Source organism: Adiantum capillus-veneris, chromosome 12 (assembly GCF_014529385.1).
Source record: "Adiantum capillus-veneris isolate H3 chromosome 12, ASM1452938v2, whole genome shotgun sequence".
Classification (NCBI taxonomy): Eukaryota; Viridiplantae; Streptophyta; class Polypodiopsida; order Polypodiales; family Pteridaceae; genus Adiantum; species Adiantum capillus-veneris.
Genome location: NC_140942.1, coordinates 65,387,523 through 65,412,417, shown reverse-complemented (window position 1 = coordinate 65,412,417; position 24,895 = coordinate 65,387,523). Strand labels below are relative to the sequence as shown.

Here is a 24,895-nt window from a genome sequence, read left to right as displayed (position 1 = left end):
ATGTGTGGTATCCTATCTCATGATGAATCTCAAGAGCTTTGCATAAAATTGGGGGCAAGTGAAGGGATAAAAAGCCTTGATCTTTTTAGCCATTTGGACAAGAAAGAGAAACATGAACATTCTTAAAGGGCCTGTTTGAGCTTCCAAATTTTCCAAAAAATGGCCAAGGGTACTCAACTTTGGAATCGATACTTCGTCACGGGAAACTATGCTCTTCCACATTGAATGTCGTGTGATTTATTGTTCAATTCTCTTCCACATTGAATGTCGTGTGATTTACTGTTCAATTCTCGTACAGGTTTTCTTTTTGATTTGTGATTGAGCGGATCATCTATCCGATGAACAATTACAACTAGCAAAGAACACATTTCAACACTAGTCAACTTCAAGCTCAAGAGGCAACAATGGGTACAACTACCAAAACTCTCCAACCACTCAAGTCAAAATCTAGTAAGAGAATATGAGGCAAGGTTTAAACTAATACAAATCTTTCCATACAAAGGCCTCTCTAGAGAAGCAAGCAAAAAGTGAAGTTTGCAAGTTCAAAGAAGGACAAGACCATTCCATAAGTGAAATCAAAGGAAATAGGACAAATATGGCGAAGAAAACCTTAGTTGCAAGTTTGTTTTTCAATAATCCTCTTTTTGTGGATCCAAGCTTTGGATCATCAAGTCTCTAAGGTGTAAAAAAAGATTGTTTTGCATCATCAAGGTTGGTCATGTGAGCCAATGAGGAAAGACTTAGTTCCAAACCTTTCAAGTGAAGTTACTTCGAATATAATTAGAAGTGTGAATTTCGTTTTTCTAAGACACCAAAAAGGGATGTGTTCATGTTTAGGAAAATGTTACTTTGCTAAGATTGTTGTGAATAAAAGTGATGAAAAAACTAACAAGGTGAAAAGTTGCAGTGGCCTGCAATACATAAGAGGATGAGAAAGAGTCGTACAAGATCAAAAGAATTTTGTGTGACCCCACTACTTGGTGCCCCTCCTTACCAAAATTAAAGAAAACTATCTCACTTATTGGTGAGGCTCTAAGGCGTGTATTTACAACCCAAAAAGTGCTACAATCAAAATGTGTTCGTCTAAGGAAATTTGTGTCTTTGGAGGAAATTGCATCTCCTTACATCAGGATGGCTAAAAGAAGGACAACTAGGAAGGCACAAAAAGGATGAAAGCGAGGACATAAGTAAGAACTCTTGAGACAGGTCCAAAGGGGAATGCCCATGTGTTTACATTCACCTAGAAAAAAATATATGGGACAGAGCATTGTCATAAGCTTTTTGAAGTTCCCTAATGAAGTGATGGTTGTGTGGACAATTAACAAATAAGTGTCCCCATGAGATTTACATATGCAAAATAAGAGGCAACTCTGTTTCATAGACAAGGGGTAGCCCGTAAAGCATTTACATTTGTAAGCCCATTGATGGGCATTCCAAGAGATTCCTTATCTGGAGTTAAGCTTTGCCACAAGAGCAGGATTAAATCTATATTGAACTTCCTTGGAGCTGTCGATGTCTCTACACATGTTGACTAGATAGAATACACTCCCCTTGAAGCACCTTTGAAAATTTGGTTTCATAGATTCCATTTTAGCAATTAGGAATTGTGCACAACCTTCTGAGATCTGAATTGCTGGAGGAGGTCGTGCTTTGTAACCAATTTACCATCCTCAAACACATCCTTTCAAAATTTGATCCCAGCCTTATAACAACTAGGTGCTCTTCTTGTGAGAGGACCTTGGTTGCCTTGAAGGTGGAATCCAAACTATATGGAGCCTTGCAAATAAAAGCTCATAGATTTTTTTTTTTATTGTTTACTAAACCTACCTTTTCTTTTGAAAGCACTGAAATATTATTTTTGGTTAGTTTGTCAATGAGTCTTTATTTTATTGTTTTATTTAACTATTTTTCTCATTTTATTGGGTATTTTAGAATGCCAATGTGATCCTTTCACCTTGTTGTTTAAGTGGACCCGTCATAACATATAAGAATTTTTTTATTATGTGTATTTGGATAATACAATTTTACATTAAAACACAACAAAAATGACATGAAATCGTAGCCATTCATTAAGACCTACTCCCAATAACTCTTTTACCCCCTTAACTTCAGCACTCCTTTGTGACTCCTCACCTTGTTGTAGTTTGAGAGATCTTGACATGGGAGTAAGGTGGCATCGAACAAAACAAATTGCTATAATAAGAATACTACCAAGATTCGTTGACAAGTTTCAAAATATGGTACCATCCAAGTCCTTCAAAAGGAAAGTGTCATGATCGACTAAATGGCCCACCGGTCAACGACCCACCCAATAACAACAATCACTTCATGGAGAATACGCTAGCACTAGACCACCTCACGCTCGACCCATACAAAGTTATGGATGAAGAATTCGAGCAACTTTCGGAGGAATCCTTCGACTTCTCCCCCAACCCTCATTGAGCCGGATCTTCGGGTAGAAGATTCACCCGAACCAAACCCCGACATGGAGACCTACCCACCATACTTAAACCCTCCAAAGCAGACCCGTTCCAAGATTCAAATCACCCTCTCCACCATCAAAACCACACCCTCTTCATACCAACCTTCATCACCGGAGGAGCGCCAAACCCTCCCCTTATCCAAACCCTCTCCTCTCTCTCTTTCTAAACCCAAGGAGTTCGATGTTATCATTAATCTCTCCTTTCTTGAGTTTACCAAGCTACACAAAAAGCTAGCCAAAGCTTCTTCCTACACCACACACCTCATGGAACTACACAAGAACAATGCCAATCCCAATAGCCTTAACATGAAATCCCCTCGTCTTAACTAGAGGACACCCAAGCTCAAGCCCTTCCTAACGCCAAATTCACCGCCCTCACAATCCAATATCAACTAGATTGCACCCTTGCCCTCATCCAAGCACAAAAATGCCTTGTTCAAAACCTCCAAAATATAGTGGATAACTACCACCTTGAAGTAGAAAGCCGTCTCACCGACCTCGTCAACAAGCTCTCCTCTATTACTTTACCCCTCTTAGCCGCAAGTGATTGTCTCCAATACCTAACCGAATGGAAAGATACCTCCATTCAACTCTTCCTCTCTCAAATGCAATCCCTTATAGTAAACTCTCATTTGGCCTCCACCAAAGAAGAAGAAGAAGCTTTAAAATCTAGAAAGCGCACCATCACCACAATGAAAGAATCTATCACCCGCCTCCCTAAGGACCAAACCATCAAGGAGCTCATAGAGCTAGAAGTTCGCAAGCATTTCCAATCCCTCCCTCTCATCAAACCCTCTATCTTCTCACCCTTCACCACTAACACCCCTCTCACCAAGTCACCAAGAAACCATGCCCCGGCCAAAACCCCCTTTTACCCCCCTAGAACCTCTCTCACCTCTTCCTCCCACCTCACAGACCCTCCCTCATCCCCCACCAAAACCTATATCAAAACCCCAAAGACCCACACTAGCTCAAATCTCCTTTAAAAAAAAGAACCACCCCACTCTCCTCCCCGTTTCCCGCCCTCCAAAAAACCCTTCCTTTACTCCCCTCTCAACAAGCCTATCACAAACCCAAAATACCCCCTCAATCGCATTCATAACCTCTTTACACCAAATATCCATTCTACCTACAACCCTAAAACAAAATCCAAGCCATTCCCCTACAACAAGCTAACCAAACCTCCCAACCACAATAATCATCCTCAAGAAGACAATGAAGACGGCAACACCCACCACCACCACTACACCAATCGCGACGACAACAACATTAACACGAATCGCGACGACGACATCAACCACAAGCGAGCCTACGACGATGACAACAACCACAAGCGTGCCTTCAATGATGCGGGAAAAGGAAAAGGGAGGAGGGATTAGGGCCTTCTTGTTCAACCTTTTGGTTACACTTGCTTTTTAGTAAGCCCCCCCTCCTCCCCTACCTTTGGATAAACACTCAACACTCTATCCATTCCACCGCAACACCTTCTACCCTATCCATTTCCAATGGAAACCCCCCCATCCTTTTCAAGAAACTTCCCACGGATAGAGGAAGGAAGAGACACAAATTTTGGCTTCCTCTCATAAATCCCCATGCCTTCGAGCTCACAATTTTTGGTAAGCTCCCTTCATCTACCTTGGTTAACAACCTTTGTACTAACTTTGTGCATAATCTCACCTCCCATCCCCTCTCTAACGATGAAAAGAAATGCTTAGACCTAGGACTTAAATACATCCCCTCTCCCCCGAACCCCCCAATGGAACTCATTATCAAAGCCCATGACTCCTTGGCAAGGAGTTTACAACTCAAAATGTTTTTTCAATCTTCTACATCCAACAAACCCTCCCCTTACAAAATCCCTAACTCCTCTTGGATACCCCCCTCTTTAGATCCTACACTAGAGGCGATCACATCCCTAAACCTCCAAAATCTTCAAGATACACTTGTACACTATAAATCTTCCCACTCAAAATTTCCCAAATTTGTCAAACGTGTCCTTAAAACTCTTTCAATGGATGACACAATAGTCATCAAACCAGCGGATAAAAATCTTGGCCTTACCATCCTATCATGGGAATGGTACGAACAAGAAGCCTATAGACAACTCAATGATCCATCCACATACACACCCCTCACCCCACCTCCACTAAACTACCTCGCCTCCTGACTCCACTACTCCATCACCCTTAAATACACTCTTCTAACCCCAGTTGAAGCCACCTTTATCCTCACACCACTCCTTAAACCCTTCAAGTCCTGTTCTATCCAATTTCTCCCTAAGCTACACAAACCCATACTTGTAGCCCACCTATCTGCTCTTACCGTGGATACGTGCTTGAAAATGCTTCCAAATGGCTATACTTCCAACTTTATCCTATCCTCCTTTCACAAAAGCAACACCTTAAAGACTCACTATCCCTTATCATCAATCTTCACTCCCAGACTTCCCCCCCCCCCCCCATTGTCTCCTTTTTACCTTCGATGTAACCTCCCTTTACCCTAGCATACCTATGACTGAGGGACTCATAGCCCTCAGAAATACTATCACTAACTTCTTCGACAACCCAAAAACAAAGTTCATCATCTCACTTGCCACCCTTATTCTTTCACACCATTATCTTTGCTTCAAAGACAAAGTGTGGTAGCAAATTAAAAGCACTGCAATGGAATCAAATTTCGCAGTAGTTTATGTTTGTCTCTTTCTCTGCCACCTAGAAAACCAATCCCTTCTTATCCTCAGCCCGAACCTAGCATATTATAAAAGATTCATAGATGATGCCTTTGGGATCTGAACAGGAAGTCGCAAATCACTTACCAAAGGCCTCGCTTCTTACGCCTTCCCTTTACAAAAACATATAGTGATCTCACCCATCATTTCCTCCTTTGAAGCTACCATCCTAGATATCCACTTCTCCAAGGGACATGCTTTCAACTTTTATGGTATCCTTGATTCCAATTGTTACTAAAAGCCTCTCAACTCATACCAATATATACCTTGGATCTCTTGACAGCCTCTCCACCAATTTGGAGCTTACATTCCAAATTTTTGTTCCTTTAAATGGTACTCTTGTAACAACTTTCTATGAATATAAATACTCCCCCTTGCTCCCCCCCCACCCAGTGTACACCTTACAACCAATCATGTACATCACACTCCCAGTCTTGGATTATAAACTCTTTTGAGACCCAACAACGCATTTTCTTAGTAACACCACCCTTCGTGTTATGCTTGAGAAACCTCCTTACCCTCTATTCCCCCCTTATTTTCTATTTTAGTCCCCTTTAGGATTTAACCCCCCTTAAGGGATACACCCCCTTGTATTGCGTTCGACACCCCTCCCCCCCCCCCCACCCACCCTCCCTCCCACCATTTTTCCCATATTATCAGGCCCCGCCTTCACTTAAACAGCTCCTCGGCTAACAATCAATGAAGACTTCCCTTAGTTTTATCTATGGGGACTCTACACCACTCGTTTCCTTCAGTTAGAGAAACTAACTCCCTAACTAAACCCCTTCAAAAGTACACTTCCTTCTTACCCCCACCCCTCCCCTTCCCTCCTTCTTATATAAAGAACACCCTCTCCCCCATGTTTCCCCTTTAATCTCATTTCTCCTACCACTGATGAGCTCCTCAATGGAGCGAAACGCGTTTGGTACCCCATAGCCCACCCCCACCGCACCTCCCATTCCAAATATAGCAGGTTTCCATCATCCAAACTAGCCAAAAATTTTCAATTCTTGTCCTTTAAAAATACACTAAAGGCCGGATCTCTCGACCAATCCCTAGCAAGGGACATAGAACTTGGCATGAAGCGTGGCATCTTTGAACACAATTGGCTGAAAGCATCTTCCAAGCTATTGCCTCATCTACAAAGTGTCTACCTCCAACTCCTTCATCAACCGCGCTCTTCTTGTTGATGCTCAGGGACACATCAACACATCACTGAACACATAAATGTGAGCAATGGTGCATCCAAGAACTACTAAACATGGAAATTTGTCTACATAAACGCCTCGCAAGTGAAACCAGGCTAATATCTCTACATATCAATATATAGTCTCCTCAAGGGTCAATCTAGTATATTGAAGATTTGGAAGCTCCCACAAGCCATGTATGCAAGATAATAATCTGGTAAGTGTCTCAACCACAATCGGTGTAGCTCCCAATTCCACAATAACGACCTACTACGACTTACATTGAAACATCATGTATATCATAGTGACGAGTATGAGAGACAGAGAGAGAGATGAAATGAAATGAAACCTTATATTAAACGTCTTCAAAAGGCCAAATTGACCTATGAGACCAAACTAATAAATCTTGGTGGATATAATCCAATGTCTTGGTACAGAAATAAAAATCAATTGAAGTAAAGACTAAAATCATCATCATCATCATCACTGCCTGAGGATCGCCGGCATTGGGCGTTGTCCAAGAAAGTATTGCATCGATCGCTGAAGAGCTTTGTCAATGTCCACCTTTGTAAATAGCCGTACTAGACATCTCCCATGTCGTGCTAGAATAGTCTTGATCCTCTCATGGAGCCTCTGGCAATCTCGTGGTCGCCCTCGTAGACATGGGTGTCTAGCTCTCCCAAGCTCAATGGCCCTGTCAACTAAGATACCTGCAATATAAGTGGGCTCTAAAGTTTGCTATGTATAGCATGCTCATTTGGCTAGTGAGTCCTTGCTCTAAAGAAGTCAATAGTCTCTCTCTGTGAATGTCTACCATTGCCTGATCTCCTCAAGAGACTCTCCCTGTGTCTACACAACCCTAGCAATAACAACCCGAGGCATTTCTGATCCTGATATCACGACTCTAGCCTATAGCCTATGGTCCAAAGCCCTCTCTAAATAGACAATGAAAGCAGCCTTCTATCTGAGAGAGAGAGAGAGAGAGAGAGAGAGAGAGACGCACCGCGCACCCGTGCACACACACACACACACACAAATAGAGATGAAATTAAATATTTATTTACATCTCCAAAAGGTCTAAAAGACACATTAGAACAAAAAGTTACATCGCTATACGATCCACGTGTCCAATGGACAAAATACAAACGACTAGAATAATGAGTCTAAAATCTGAAAAATTTATTGAGCCAATTCGGCAAGCTAGTGGCCTATCTACCAAAGCCTGATCTCTTCAATGGGCTGACCTTGTAAGTAGCATCACATGAACTCTCCCATGAGCCACTATGTGGCATCAATCTCCTCCTTTGTAAAGAACCTCATAGGAGTTTCTATGTGGCTCTTGAAATTGTGTAGACACAACAAGGCTAGATATGTCGGTGATGTGGTCTGCAAGAGGTATGAGGGCATTAACATGTACTAATCTCTTTAGTTCAACCTAGGAGAGTCCCTTGAGCTGAAACTGATGTGTCCTAGAGTCCTACTAAGAGTTGTTCTAGAAGAAATCCTCCAACTACCTTTGTATGGGTACACACACTTTTTTTTTGTAATGTCATTTTGAATTACCAATGGGAAACCTCAAGACGAGGAAAACCCATCACACACATTCAGAGAGAGATCTTTAATACCATCTTCTAGGCCTTTGAGAAGAAATGGTGTACGTATGTGTCATCTAGGTATCCAGCAAAAAGTACAAAAGTGTTGGAAAGAAACCTACTACCTACTACAAAACACAAAACAAAATAGTAGATTAACTAGCTTTTCAATCTTTCATCTTACAAAAATTACCTTGTGTTTCGTAACCCCAAAATATCAACCCAGGATACACAAGATTATTTGAAGGCTGAGAATCAGCTGAAATAATGGCTTTGCTTTTGTACAAGTGCGTGCCTCATCCACCAAAGATATGATGGACGAACACCCCCCCCCCCACCCCAAAACAAAAAAAAAGGCACCACAAAAAGAAAAAAACAAGAAAGAAAGGCTTTAATCATTCCTAGCTTCCAAGCCTTCTGCAACAGGCTTTGTACATGCCCATGTTGCAGGCTTTTTGCTACTGGTACAGAAGCCAAAATCAGTTGCTCTCCTCAACCACGTCATGATCGGCTATTGTCGCCCTGCTTACCACTCATGGCACGGAAAAGACCCAAGCCCCAGCGCTGCCCTAGAGCTTCCAGGGTCCCAACTGTTTGAGTTTCAGAAGTTGCCGGCTGTTCCTCTGATACTCTCTCATTAAGAGCTACTTGCTGTGAACCATTCCTCCCATCAACAGCTCCTTGTATAGCAGCCTGATTGTCAGCCAAAACCAGGCTCGGAGAACCCTCTGATGGCATTGTAGCAGGATGAGAGGGTACTGCTTCATGAGAGGATGCTGCTGCTACATCAGATGCACCATTTTGATTGGCTTGACAGTCATTGATGTCAGTATCCTGTAGTGATAGCGACGCAGCAATTGCTTCCATGAGCATCTGTGAACGTTATCACATGCAGCTGGATTTAGTCTTAAGTCACAAGAATCTTTAAGCAATCAGGGAGTTTAATCATTCACAACATAGCCCCTCTTATTATACCATTATTAGATGCCACCCCATGGTGCAACGACAAAATCGCTTGTGACACACATGGTTTTCATGCAGATAGGCACATATTGAGTACTGTGATAAAACGTAAAAACCCTGTGCTTGATTCTTGTACTTACCCTTTCCTCATCTTCAACAGTAGATGGAAAATATGCAAAATTACTCTGAGAGACGGGTTCAGAAAAGGCTATTAGCTCATGGGGAAAACTAGAATCCCAGGAATTATCATTGACTGTTACATCAGATGGTCCTAATGTTGATCTCTCGTCAGTATTTTCGTGCCTCTGTAAAAGCAAGCGGAAATATATCATGAGTACTCAGATTAAACATATTGAACCACTCAAGCAGAAGCGTAGAGTGCAGTTCCTCTCCTCCACTCTCTCTCTCTCTCTCACACACACACTCATGTAAATAAAGTATGAAAGTAGGAATCATACTAATCAGAGGGAAGCAGAGAGTTATACAAATTCCTATGAAACAAAGCATTCAAAAATAGAGGAGAGACTGCCATCTTGTCCTATAAACAAGCTTAATTGGAAGACGACAAACTAGAAGATTTCTCAAATCATGCATTTAATGATCAGCCATCTTTTATAACTGAAGATATACTTGAGATAAAAATTCAAATCCTAACAACATAGAAAGAATCACACCAAACAAGAATGCATCTCAAGCATAAGTAAAAAGATAGCTAACAGAATGAACAGTTTGATCACCACTAATTTTAATTATGCTCGACAAGACCTAAAGCATGAGGTTTACAGGTCTATGCATGACTCCAAATGGGCTTCAACTTGAAGAAAGGGTAAAACCTTCAACATTGAGAGAGGCACTTTAAAAGGCATAACATGAAGAAGGATAGGCTCCAGTTCACTTCCATTGCTAAGCACTTTCATCCTCAAATAGATCATGCCAAATCACATCATTGGTATCAAATATCTGGTACCACCAGCACAGATCTGGCCCAGCTACAAATTAATAGCATTGGCAGTGGGGCAGTCCACAATAGCAGGAACATTTCCTTGATGGAGAGTATAATTGTGGGACTTGAATAAACAAAGCTGAACTGTCTTTTCAGAGTCGCAAATCCAACTCGATAGTGAGTCCAATTATTGGACTTCCATAAAGGAAAAATCGTCTTTTTTGGAGTCAAAACCCCGTCTTGATCCAATTTCCCTTTCTGTTTCACATCCATAACATGCTTAGGACTACCAAGAGAAGTAGAGGTAGGGAGAGCCTTCCCAATATAGGGCGAGCTAGTTACAAGGAGAGCAACTATGAGGATATGCTAATCAAAGGGGGGGGTTGTGTAGGAGCAGCAGCTACTTCCTGAAGCTAAAAAATCACTGTAGGGCATCTTAAGGAGATATGTCCAACTTGCTAGCATTTGCGCAAGTTCCACCTAAAGTGCCCATACCATTCATAGTTGAGACTGCCAATACACAACTATTTTTTATTACCACAACGGGTGACAGGTTTAGTTGTATCCCTTATCTTTGTGGGTGTCGGAAAAAAGATCACTGTCCCCAGCAAAGCCGCAAGCGCTGGCAAATATAAGTGGAGCAAAATTGGACATATCGGGCCAATTCTTGACCCGATTGGAGCCCGAAAATCCAGCTTGATCCCAGAATCAAATACCATTCATTCAACATTGTTTCCCCCCTAAAAATCTTCGAACCCACCATTTGCAGCCGCACCGAACTGGACCAACTCAGCAAAAATGCTTAAATAATATCCGATCCTTGATTTTCTCCATGTGCCCACAAAACGGCACGATACTGCCACAAAATGCTAAAAACATGTTGCCACCAAAAGCCAGGTGCTAACTGCTTTATCCACTCGCGTCCAAAAGCTGTGCCTTCAACACTTATGGCCATCAACACAAATTACTGTCTACTTTTTATGTCTATATCATAAAATCACTTAGCAAAGTATCGTCAGCCTATCAGCACCCCCAAAATCTCAAAGAGAAATCACTTGACTTTACTCCATCTAGGTCATCTATGACAAAGGAGTGGAGTGGCTCCCCTCTTGTGAAACATGCACTCTACCAAATTCAACCCATTGATTTGACACGCACTTTTGGAATAGCTGAAGCTAAACCAAAGCCTAAAGGTAAAGCACTAAAGTCAGAGAAGTATTTGTTGTGCTCCTCCTCCATCCACTTTGCATGATCTCGAATAGATAAAGGCTATAGGAGTCCTGTCACTTTGTGCTTGTTATACTACATACCAAACGAGTACACGTAAACTGGTCTACATGCTTCTTAAGTTGCAACCGAATAGAAGTATCTCTCGACACCCTTAAGTGTCGCCTCTATGCCCTTGTGTGTACTGAGAGGTATCTGCTTTAGATTGCACAAATGCTGATACAATGGTCCTAGATGCGCAGATGCTTATGGGATCTTGCGGTAGATGCTTGGATTTGAGAAGCTAAGGGCTGACAACTGAAAACGTTAGGGCTGATCTTTCTTGGAACTGCCATCTGACAATGAGGCTATGACTGAAATCTGCAATTGATGGTGCTAGAGGCTGAATGCTAAAAAACGCTAGGGCAACCTCTGGGCAACAAATTTTGGGACCTGTTGCTTTTAGAAGTGTTGCTTTTCACTAAAACTACTTTTGAACATGCCAGGGACCTTTACAAAGTGTGATGTCGACTCTTCTCTTATCTCTTTCCCTCTATTCAAGTTTATTTAGTTGTTAACGGTTTTCTCACATGTGCTTCTATAGATCTTTGGCGTGGAGTGTCCAAGTCTATTATAAACACCAACCTTCATATATGGGCAGGAGACAATGAAGTTGTCACAAATTTCTGACGTGTCAAGCCACTAAAGACCCGGAAAATTAGGATTCCCTAAGCCTAACCCCTAGCCAACTTGCAAATCCCTACCGAGGGTCTAAGCCCTAGCCAAAGGAGAAGAAGCAGAAGATTTTCCAACTTATGAAGCTTGGCAGAGTGGCCGAAATTTAAAGATGGGTTAGGATTAAAATTCCTAATCCCCAACAACTTACAAGAACCAACCGAGGGGCCTAAAGGCTTAAAATAAGGCAGAACACCCACATACACTCACTTGCATAAAGATGATGATGTGGCACGCTGCAAAAGCTTGGAAAATCACGAAAAGTTGATGACGTGGCAGCGTGAATTGCGGACAACCCTATGGGCGCTTGGTTTTGGACCAAATGCTTTTAGAATCTATTGCTTTTCATGTAACCGCTTTTAAAGGGCCAAGGGCTTTTTAAATATGTACTAAGGGCTCACTCTCTGACATTCTACCAGTGGGAGATGCAGAGCAAAGCCACAGGTGGTGTACCTCGTTGAAGCAATATAAAGAAATACCGAAAGAGGCGCCAAGGTTTGGGGCCAGTGACGTCAGGGAGTGGAACTCCACCACTCCGTGTCTCGTGTGTATTCTCTCTTTCGTTATATTCAATTGTTTTCGAGTGCCTAAAGTCAGTTCCATCTATTCTTTTCTGTTGGCAAGTGGTGCAGTCCTGTTACAATCATATCGAGATCCAGGGGTGTGCTTTTTTGAAAGTATACCTGTCCATAAAGAGCAGACAGAGCAAGATGGCGCTTTCAAAATCTACAAAAATTTCTTTTTTTTCCTTTTCTCGAGAGAAAACCGGACATGCATGAACCTACAAATGGAAGCTATGGGGTTGGATGAAGAAGAAACGACAAGAGCAGGATGAGATGAAGGAGGAGTAGTTCGTTCTTGTCCTAGAAAGCACAAAAAAATGCTTTTTTCTGCCTTTCTATTTTGCAGAGGTCTCTAATAATCTCTTTAACGGTTGAGAATTTGGATATACAACAATAGTCAAAGTTGATCCTCTCGACCAGCTCTACGCATTGACGCAAGCGGATTTTGATTCCGACAATTTTGAAAATCAGGGTTTCCAGCAGAAAATTTCAGCATCTGTAAAATTTATGTTTTTGGAAGTTCTTGTTGTTTGTGTGTAGATAATGGACCTTGACATCCACTCTGTTGCAACAGGGAGAACCATATGTTTGAAGTTTTACCTGAGAAATTGTTTGAAACTACATTTTATAAAGAAAAAAAATCGACACACCAAAGGGCCCATAGGGGGAGGTGCTTATCCCTTCCAAATATTAGCCATGTTACGTAGTCGAGCAAGGGAAGCGTACCATCGAGCAAGAGCCACACGTAGGCATCACCATGGCCACCTAATTGATGTACCACGTGCTCGGAACCACGGAGAGAACTCATAGCAACCAGCTAGGAAAATCTTCCTCGGGTGACACCCCAGGAGGAGGATGCACTCCTGTCTGGGAGGAGCGCTCAACGACGTTGTTTGTTATATCTTGTAACATGCATATGTAAGCATCTGTGTCGCATCGTGATGTGTTAACCACTAAATATTCCTAACTGGGTGAGATTACTTGGATATGAACTTCAATGCATCAAGACACCTCTCTAAAGATCGGCACGGTGATGGCTAATTTTACTGCGTCAAAACATCAAGAGCTCCAATATGAATGAGAAAACTGAATGACCCTTGGATATTTTCATCTAACTTGATGCCTAATTTTACTACGCCAAAATATCAAGAGCTCCAATATGGAATGAGAGAACTGAATGACCCTTGGATATTTTTATCTAACTTGAGTCGTTTTACAAATATAATCGCGGACTACTCTTCTTTCAAGAAGGGGGGATGTCACAAACTGCTGACATGTCAAGCCATTGAAGCCCGGAGGTTTAGGACTCCCCGAGCCTAACCCTAACTCCGCCACTCCTCCTTGTCTCGTGCAGATTCTCTCTTCCATTCTATTCAATTTGTTTGAAGTGCCTAAAGTCAAATTTAGTATGTTCTTTTCCGTTGGCAATGTGGCGCCATCCTGCTAGAGGAGTATGTGGATTCCTATACCTACCTTGGAGTGGTCTTTAGTGGGCCTTCTCCTTGAGAGGGGCAGCAGAGGCAAGGCTGACACACAGAAAGATTACCCCCCTTGAAGTACTCTCTAGATGCACCCTCCCTCACCCTGACATACCAAGAGATTACTAGAGCCATTAGACAAGACCTTGTCCAAATAGACACAAGATAAGGCTAGAGCCCTCATAGGTGCTAGCTTTATACCAAGAACATTTTCTTCATACTACAATGATGGTTTCATATTGCGACCCGGTTACATGGACACACATCTATCACATGGCTTGAGACGTTCCATTGGCTAGATCCGAACATCTTCACACCAACTCGAGATAGAGATAAGCAAATATAGGAGAGTACCACTAGAGGAGAGGATTTGTCAGGTATGACATGAGCAAGAGAAAGAGGAGCACTACATATGTCGATGTACCCCCTATTATGAGACTAAAGGACACTTCAACTTCCTATTCCGAGAGCTATTTGGACCGTTGGCCAGGGTCATGGATTACTATCACCAAAGTTGTCTGGGGCTGTCTCTCTTAGAGAGATACAGATTCAAAGAGACTCTCCTTAGAGGTGGACACCCCACTGAGAGATGGTCTCCACAGAGACAGATCACGGATGTCACAAAACGGGCACCACATGCCAATAGAAAAGAACAAACAGAAGAAACTTTTAGCACTTCAACAACAATTGAAACTGAAAGAGAGAGAGAGCACACGCGACACGAAGTGGCAGAATTCCACCCCAGAGAGTATTGGCCCCAGACCTTGGCGCCCCTTTCTATATATTACTTGAACTCAGTACAATGCCTGTACTCGCGCTCTGTAGTTCACCCTGAAGAGTGGTAGAGACTGGGCCTCTGCACATATTTAAAGACCCTTCGGGCAACGCGTCAGCAACGCCAAGATTGCATCCGTACGTACGTATGGATCATATCCGTACCATACAATCGACCGTACCGTACGGTACGTACGGATAGGTAGTGTACCCGTGTTTTTTTTTAAAAACATTTTAAGTACTATTTTAGGCGCTGGGGACTATTATCGCAAAACGTCTTCTGCAGCTGATTATTGAGCGCTTTTGGTTAGAACCTACAGGTACTGTGCAAGGTGCAGTTGACCAGTGAGTGCTCCTCTCTTGCAGGTGATCAGTAAGATGACTCACAAACCCAACCCAATGTGGGACACGCACACCCACGTGATCCGAATAGTTACTACGCCGGGTCAGCAAGGGTCGGGTACTCGTCAGTGGTAGTGCAAATACTATGGGGAAAGCAAGACAAGTACTATTACTCGTGTTCTCAAGCATCTTACATGGATAGGTACTACAAATCATTGCGATGGCTGTGAGAAGATTCCACCTCTAATCAAGGAAAACCTAATTCGAGAGCATTTCCTCCTCAGCATCGAGTGCACCTTCGAGGGGGTCTTCGATTTCACAGGATGCCTTGCAGGATGCATTACTTGGGGACCTTGGTGACAATCCAAGAGATGGAGGGATGGGTTCTGGCTCTCAGACTAGTGTGCCCTCCAATGTCGGCACTAGTAGGAAAAGAGCTTGTGTAGCAGGGCATGATGAGGAGGACATTGGGGATGAACGGTCTATAGCTCCCACCAATGCACCGAGGCAGACCATGTTGCCTTCACGCGTAAACTCTCAGTCTTGGGTGAAAGAGAGACAAAAGATAGTGGAGATTGCTCGCACTCTTGTAGAGTGCAATATTGCATTCAATGTGCTGCGAACAGATCAATGGAAGAGGATGGTCAGAGCCATTTCTCAAGTTGGCCCCACAGAGTCGTGGATTGGCTTGGATTACAACAAGATGCGTACAAGTATGCTAGATGAGCAGAAAGCGGTGACAGAACAGTCACTCCAGTAAAAGCTAGGTGGCAGACTTTTGGGTGTTCTATCATTTTTGATGGATGGAGTGATGTACGTGGACGCCACATCATCAACATTATAGTCTCATCTTGCCTTGGTACGTACTTTTTGAGAGCCGTGGATGCCGGAAAGGCAGGTGAGAAGATCACTGCAGAGTTCAACTACAAACATATTCGTCAAGCCATTCTTGAGGTGGGAAAGGAGAATGTGGTGCAGGTAAACTCAATCTCCCAATCTTGTTGCTGGCATCTCTTCTCCTTGTGTTTTCTGTTCTATCTCTACTATTTCAATGTGCATTGTTTGGCTACTTGCAGGTTGTTACCGATAATGCTAGCAATTGCAAGGCCATGGATGATTGGTAGAGAGGGATTTCCCTTGCATTGTGTAAACTCCATGTGCCGCCCATTGCCTAGACTTACTCATGGAGGACATAGGAAAATTGCCATGGGTTCAGCCTATTGTGTCTGAGGCAACGAGGATTACCACTTTTTTCCGCAAGAAGCACCAAGCTCTATCGATCTTCAGGAGCCACTGCACATTGGATATGGTGCGGCCCTCGAAGACCAGGTTTGCATACATGTACCTTTTTCTTCAGAGATTGTACAAGCTGAGGGACCCACTTTTGTAGACTTTCGTGGATCCAAAGTAGCGCCTAATGCGCCATGCAGGACAGGAGCCTACCAAGGCCATTCAGAGGAAGGTTCTAGATGAAGCCTTCTCGACAGAGGTGCATAGCTTTGCCATGGCTCTTCTGCCACTCTTTGTTCTCTTGCGCGTGATACATATGGAGGGATCTACCCTTGGTCTAGTATTTCATCTTTTTATGCAGATGAGAGGACACGTTGAGACGTGCACGACACTACCTCTAGAGCGGTAAGAATCATTGATTCATTAGGTTGCTTACCTTGCTTTTTTAAAAATAGAATGTTAGGCAATCTGCCAATCTCAGATTCAATGATTGTTCTTTTTGAACTTGCAGACGGAACGACATTCTAGCTATTGTAGATAGTCGATGGCAGTATATGCGTCATCCCATTCATGGGATGGCGGCTCTACTCCATCCCTTCTACAAGAAGCCCGAGCTTTTTGGAAACATGGCCTTGTTGACCCTTCGTTCGGAGTACCTCAATTTCATGTTCAGCGAGGATGAGCAGTTGATCATAGATGGTGAGATGTCAAGCTTCATGAACAACTTGGGTCCTACTTTCATGAGGAGTGTTGCAGTGAGACCCGAGGCTACCAAGCTTCCCCTAAGTTGGTGGCAGAACTATGGAAGTTCAGGTCTTCCACAAATTTGCAAGCTAGCTCTACGTATTCTCTCTCAGGTACTCAAGTTGTAACATGTTTGTGAGTTGTGCCTAAAATGTTGACCTTCTACACCTTTGTCCTCTAAAGATTTGCACCTCGTATACATTACTACATTGCCATCAGGATTGTTCAGTTGGCGCTTGTGAGCGCAATTGGAGTGCATCCTCCTTGGTGCACACGAAGATCAGGAACAAATTGAGCACGACCCAGCTAAAGAAGTTGGTGTACTATCGAGCGAACATGAGGCTAGTGCGCTCTTTCCATGCTTTGGGAAATCCCAAGCAGGTTTGAACTTTGTTTCATGCTTCAGTCCGCTAAAGGCTCGTATATACTCGTATAGGCTAGGTTGAATTACTTGAAGTATCTTTAAATCTTTATGGATTTTATCAATGTTGGTGCAGGTGGATCCTACGGAGGAGAGATGGTTCCAGACCCTTCAGTAGAGGAGAAAGATACTCGTATCAGAGACGAGCAGGAGGAGATACTGCGAGAGCTTCACAGAGAGTTGGAGAGTGTGGATAGGCGAGTCACCACGTCACGCGCTCGGGCCTTGAGCATCCCTCTCCGGCAAGAGGCTGCAAATCCTGACATCACACGGCGAGAGAGCATTCGGACTGGGAAGCTTCCTATACGCACACCTCGGGTTCGAGCGAACCCGATTGTTCATCTCCTCCAAACTTCAGAGCAGGGTGATCCACATGAGGATGATGTAGACACACCAGGGGACCCAAGATTTACAGGGCCAGAGTATGATGATGAGGGCAATGTCCTCACAGAGGCAGAGATGTCCTCATCATCTTCATCGTCCTCTGATGATGATGATATCTTTTGAGTGCAGTGCTGAGTGTGCGATTTTTAGTGCTTACTAGTTATTGGAGTCAGGACTTCAGACTTCAGTCTTGGATTTATCATTTTCATGATTCACTATGTATTTATTTTGATGCTCTTAGTTTTATGTGACCATGGCAGCAAACATCTAATACTATTTGTTTGTAGACATTGATCGATTGTTAGCTAATCTCAGCTTTGCGTTTTCATTGTTTGGTTAGAGTCGTGGACTCCAGTTTTTGGCATTTGTAACGGTGTACTATTGATTTGCTAGTCTTTATTTGAAGTCTTGGTGAATGCATAAGTAAATGTATAAAGTTCCTCCTGGCTGTGTAAAAAAAAGGACAAATTTTTACGTACCTAAAAACTCAATCCATTCTGTACTACGTACCTTACATACCGAATTTGTACGAACACTACGTACCTAACTACCTTGAGCAACGCAACTCGTGGAAATCCGTACAAGCTACCACGTCAGCATGACAACGCATTTTGTAGAGCATCCGTATTGCTGCCACGTCATCAACTGCTTTACTTTAATGTCTTTGGGGTTACTTGGGCCCTATCATACGGGGTCCCATAAGTTGGCGGGAACTTCTCTTTAAAAATAGTCCACTCGGCAAGACTTTGCAAGTTGGTAAAACTTCTTCGGCTGCTTCTGCTTCTTCACTTAGGGTTTAGGCCCCTCCGTAGGGATCTGCAAGCTGGCTCCGTTCTTCAATGGCTTGACACGTCAGCAATTTGTGACATCCCTCCTTCTTGAAAGAAAGTAATCATCCGCGATTACAACATATCTACAAAACAACTCAAGTTAGCTCAAGGACAATCCGAGGGACAATCAATTTGCTCTTTTCTTTTTTTATAAGGAGTTGGCTTCGCCTTTCGGCTCTTTTGATCAAGGAATTCGCTTCTCCTTTCATCCACATCAAAACTCTTGATATTCCTGCGTAGTAAAATTAGCCATCACACCCAGACCGCACTGATCTTCCACGGGTGTCTTGATGCACTAAAATTACATACCCAGCAATCTCATCCAATTAGGAACATTTAGTGCTTGGCACATAACAATGCAACAAAAATGCTTACATATCCATGTTACAAGACACAACGAACAGCGCCGATGAGCACTCCCCCAAGACGAACGGTCTACGGTATGAAGCTACTCAACGACTACCTTGTCACTCCCTCCGCAAATAACCTAAAAAGGTCCGGGCCATGAGCTCAAAGGACTGTACAACCAAACGGTCCCCAGACCGTAGTCTGCGTCGCTTAGAGGTTCAAGCATACAACCAAACGCTCCCCAGACATCGGTCTACGTTGTTTGGAGGTTTTCTAGCATACAACTGAACGCTTCCCAGACATCGGTCTGCGTCGTTCCTAGGTTTCTAAACATACAACGAAACGTTCCCTAGACATCGGTCTGCGTCATCCCGAGGTTCAAACACTACCAAAACAATATTTCTCACTTCTCCGCCCGGGAGTAAAATCACCAATCAATGAAACCAGTATTAAAACCAAAGTCAAACAGTTCAAATCGGCACCAAGACAGGCTTAAAACAGATAGTATCCATTTCAAACAATACTTTCTCAAACAATGTTCAAAAGTATCTAACTATAAAACAGCTAGAGAGTTCATTCAGGGCTTTGTTCGGACAACCGAACTTTGAGGATGACTGGTTTGCCCTTCTGTATCACGGTAATGGTTCGGTTCCGAACCTGGAGAGTCGCATCATTCTTGTCGTGCCGGGTATGCCCAAGAGAACATCGCAATTGCCCAACTTCATAATGTGGAAATCGGCTTTTCCATTCGTCTAACTAACTTCATTCCATCTAGGTAACATGTGACAGAGAATTGATGTGCATTGATCGCGTGCTCGCAGCTACTGCCCGCGGCTACTATCAGATAGAGTTTGAGACCTCTGAGATGGCGTCCAAGGTCATCGCAATGAGCCCTTTGACCATCCGAGCAGTTCGAGCCCACTTTTGACAGTAAGGACATGGTTTTGGCCCAGCTTTAGATGTTCTGGTAGAGGAGGCAGACCTCCCAATCTCCGTCTGCTTTCCTGGTTTGAGGAGGAAGTGCTTACCACTTTTGTCCAGGATAGGCTTAGCGATTGGAACTGTCCTGGAGACACCTCGCACGGCAGCCTCAGTAGCTGCCAAGGCGGCTGGCATTCCCTCAGTACGTGTTCTGGTTAAGCACACCCATACTCTCCCCAAGGTCATCCTACTTCCTCGGGTGAGTGGGGGTTGGTTCAGACAGAGCGTGGAGTATTCGGGCCTCAAGAATCAATGTTTCATTTGTTGACAGATCGGCCATCTTGCGAAGGCTTGTCCACAAAGGAGACCCCGATCCACACCACAGGCTCAGCCCAAGCTAGCAAGGGCTGGCCATCAGCAGCAGGCAGATTCACCGAGTCCGCAGACAGAGCCATCCTCTGAGCCTTGGGCTCAAGCGGAGGAGGGCTGACATAGGTTCGTGGCAAGGGCCACCGCGCCAGCTTGGCACTCAGAGTGGTCCTCAAGCTCCTGCCCAACAATAGTGGGTTCCCACGGGGAACCGTTTCGACCCTCTTTAGCAGGACGAGGTCCTTGCTCCAGCCTCCACTTCAGCCTCACCCTCGACAACCCCTCCTCTCCCCGAGTTCCCCCTCCCCCCCTCCTCCTCCTTGCTCTACCTCTCCATCTCGCCCTCCTACCTTTGTTGATCCCCCTCCCCCCCTGCTCTCTCACCCCCTCCCGCTCGAGTCTCGCAGCCGTCCTAGGGGGCAAGGCCTTCCTCGACTACTAGGAGATCTCTTGGCAGCGCCTTTTCCACGAGTCGCTTAGCGAGAGAGGGACAGCCTTTCTTGCGACCCCCTCTTCTGGTGCAGACGTCTCCCTTCGCAGCAGTTCCTCGTGGTCGACGAGCTTCGACATTCGTTGTTGTTGGGATTTCTTTGCCTACGACTTTACACGGTTTCTCGGCGACCCCTCACCAGACCTTGAGGCAACCTGCTTCAGAGTTCACGTTCTGTTCCTTACAGCTAGGGGGATAGAGGCCTTGGACTCAGCGGTTGGCTTCTCTTTTCCCCTATGCGGCAGGGACCAGGCTAAGTGGACTATAGACTCAGTGTTGGAGTGCCTGCAGACACAGGCCCTAGAGTTCTCTCATTACGTGGGAGACCTAGGGGTTACAGACTTGCTTCAGACTCTTTGGCCATTGGCCAAGTTTGTTGTGACACCTCCAGACACAGCAGGATGTAGACACATTGTGGTTCACTTGTTTGCTGACGCGCAACGCCCGCCATGCTATGTACACATACATGAGGACTCCTGGACAGAGGAGGTTGCTTTACGCACCGCTCGGTCTACTTGGGCTTGGGCTAGACACTCTCTGCAGTCTCGCCTATCTCGAGAACGCTCGGATGCGGATTACTCCCCATCCATGCCAGCCTCGAAGATAGCACGGTTAGCTGCTGCGGCAGCAGCAGTTCTTTCTCGCTCCCCATGAGGATAGTCTCATGGAACGTACAAGGATTAGGTGGACCCTAGTTTCAGTGTTAGAGGGGCCGACTGCGTCAGGAGCTTCAGCTATACCTTGTGGGAGGAGAGATTGACATTCTTATGCTACAAGAGCATCATCTATGTGTCACAGGTTATAGAGTCATTCACATCCCATGGCTTGGACATCACGGATTTGCCTCCTTTCCAGTATGATCCCGATTCTCCCCACACACGCCTCTCACACAATGAGAGGAATAGAGTTCTCAGACAGGATCTCTGGCAGCTGTACATTCGGGAGACATGGATCACACCCAAAGAGCCTCTCCCCACGTAGAGGCAATACTACAAGCACCACTTCCTTACCATTCTAGCAGATGGCTTCGTCTAGAGACCGAGATACATGGATGTCTACAAGCCAAATAGAGCACAGGTCGCCATTGGATAGCTCAGAGTATCCTCATACCAGCTAGAGACTGAGGCAAGGAGAGTTGCACATGCCCCCCCAGAGCAGAGAGGATATGTTGACATTGCACAGCAAAGATTGAGAGTGAGGAGCACTGTGTATGCATACCATGCGTTTGGCTCTTAACAATGGTCAAGAGCTTGTGTTGAATGATGTCAGGTTTGTACAAGGCATTAAGAAAAGTTTACTATCTGTTGGCCAGTTAGATGCACATGGTTATACTACCCTCTTTGCTGGGGGTTCATGGAAGTTGCTCAAGGGCCTAAAAGAGGTACTTTGTACTATCTTCGATGCAACGCTTTGACTGGCAAGTTTCTTGTTGTTGCTGAAGTTGCTTCACACACGGAATTGTAGCAAAAGAGACTTGTCCATATGAGCCAAAAGGCTATTGATGTGCTTTCCTCTCTGAAGAGGGTTGATGTAAAAGGCAAAAACTTGGATTTTTGTAACGATTATTTTTATGGAAAGCAAAAGAAATCTTCTTATTACTCTAGTGTCTCTCGCAAAGCTAATCCTCTTGATCTGATTCACTCCGATGTATGCACTATGTCTGTTAAGTCTTTTGGTGGTGCATTGTATTTTGTTACATTCATTGATGACTGTACTAGGAAAGGATGGGTGCATTTGTTGAAAAGTAAGAGAGACTTTTAATGCTTTTAAGAGGTTTCATGCTTTTCTCACTACTCAAAAGAGTACTAAGCTTAAATGTCTTAGATCTGATTATGGAGGAGAGCATGTATCTGCTCAATTTCATCGTTTTTGTGATGAAAATGGGATTAAACGGGAGTTGAGAGCCCCTTATATTCCGTCTTCTAATAATGTGGCTGAGAGGTATAATCGTACTTTATGCGAGAGAGTGCGTTGCATGTTATCCACCGCTAATCTTTCCCAAGAGTTTTGGGGGGAGGCATTGAAAACTGCAGTTCATATTTGCAATTGCTCTCCTAATAGTACGTTGAAAAATGACATTTCAGAGGAGGTTTGGTCGGGCAAACCTGCCTCTTATGATCATTTGAGAGTATTTGGCTGCGAAGCTTTCGTTCATGTACGCAATGACTTGAGAACAAAGCTTGATATGAAGTCCATTAAGGGAGTCTTCCTAGGTTATGGGAAGAAGGTGAAATGGGCTATAGAGTGTGGTTACCACAGTTTAGAAAGGTAATTCGTAGCCGAGATGTAGTATTCAATGAGGCAAAATTGCTTAAGAATGCTACAAAATTTGATGCTGACACGAAAACAGTCAGATTTCAGCCTTCTGTGCCACCCATTGATGTTGAAAAAGAGCCTCATGATGCATTACCGCAAGCTGAAATTGATAATCAACCGATTAACCTTAAGCCAGAAGAGGTGGGACATGATATTGATGCTCCTAATTAGGATGGACAGCCACCTGAATTGGCTGAAAAAGATTTTTAGCAGCATGATAGAGCTGAAAATGAGTTGCCTTATGATGTAGAACCGTTACCTGAGAATGTAGATCATTGCGTACACAGGTCAACTCATTTGAGAAGGCAACTGCAGAGATTTAATCCCTCTTTGCATCATGTAATGTTGACAGATGAGAGTGAACCTCTTACTTATAAAGAGACTAAGTCATGTGAGTCAAGCAGTAAGTGGGAGCTTGCAATGCAAGAGGAAATGAAATCCTTGTATACAAATGATACTTAGGATCTTGTGCCATTGCCTAAAGGGAGAAAGGCTCTTCCTAACAAATGGGTGTACAAGATTAAGATTGTGGATGAAAAACCCAAGTACAAGGCAAGATTGGTTGCAAAAGGATATGCACAGAAAGAAGGAATTGATTTTCAATAAATTATTTTCCATATTGTAAAGCTTACAACTTTACGTGTCCTTTTTGCTCTCGTTACGGTGCATGATTTGGAATTGAATCAAATGGATGTAAAGACAGTGTTTTTGCGTGGTGACATTGAAGAGGACATATACATGAAACAACCTGAAGGTTTTGTAGTTCCTACACACGAGGAACTTGTATGCAAACTGAAAAGGGCTTTGTATGGTTTGAGACAATCATCACGGCAGTGGTATAAGAAGTTTGACACTTTTATGCTGTCTCAAGGCTTTAAACACAGCCATGCAGATCATTGTTTGTATACGAAAAGGCATGAAGATGGTAGTCCCATCATTCTTGTTCTCTATGTTGATGACATGTTGCTTGCCGGGAAACATACGACTAGTCTTGATGCTATGAAACGTAAGCTAAATTCAGCATTTGCTATAAAGGATTTGGGTGATGCACAACATATTTTGGGCATGCGTATTAAAAGAGATAGAAAGCTGAAATTGTTGTTTTTATCTCAAGAAGGGTACATTGCAAAAGTACTTGACAGGTTTAATATGGTTGATGCTAAGCCTCTTGGAGTACCTTTACCTCCATACACCAAGCTTAGCAAAGCAGATTGCCCACAGGATGAGGTGGCATTGAAAGCAATGAAGGGAATCCCATATGCATCAGCTTGTGGTTCTCTTATGTATGCTATGGTTGCCACTCGTCTTGACATTGCTTATGCAGTGGGGGTTGTTAGTCGATATATGTCGAATCCTGGCAAAGCGCATTGGGAAAATGTCAAATACATTTTGAGATATTTGAAAGGTACACAATCAAAGTGTATTTGTTATGGAAAAAGTGACTTAAAGTTGCAGGGATATTGTGATGCAGACATGGCAGGTGACATGGATACCAAGAAATCTACCAATGGATATGTATTTGCCATTGCCAGTGGTGCAGTCTCTTGGTGTTCTAGGTTGCAAAAAATTGTGGCATTGAGTACTATTGAGGCTGAATATATTTCAGCCACAGAGGCTTCAAAGGAGGCCATTTGGTTGGCCAGACTTGCAAAAGAACTTGACATGCCTGCTCATACACCCGTGTTGGGTTGTGATAGCCAGAATGCTGTCTATTTAGGCAAAAATGCCATGTTCCATGCGCGTACCAAACACAAATGTGCGCTACCACTTCATACGTCAGGTATTGGAGAATGGTCTAGTCACCTTGACTTAGATCCATACACAGGATAACCCTGCAGATGTTCTCACC

The 24,895-nt window shown here is 43.8% G+C and overlaps 1 protein-coding gene across 1 annotated transcript in view; it reads right to left on the bottom strand.

Annotated features, from left to right (window-relative positions):
- Positions 1-8,125: 8,125 nt before the first annotated feature.
- The window catches only part of LOC147445845 (uncharacterized), an 81,982-nt gene continuing 65,212 nt past the window's right edge, over positions 8,126-24,895 (bottom strand). The window contains exons 14-15 of the mRNA XM_086525219.1: positions 9,093-9,257; positions 8,126-8,862 (exon numbers count right to left, since the gene is read on the bottom strand). Of these exons, the coding sequence (XP_086381345.1) occupies positions 8,491-8,862; positions 9,093-9,257 (537 nt within the window). The 3' untranslated portion in view covers positions 8,126-8,490. The remainder of the gene's footprint in view (positions 8,863-9,092; positions 9,258-24,895) is intronic.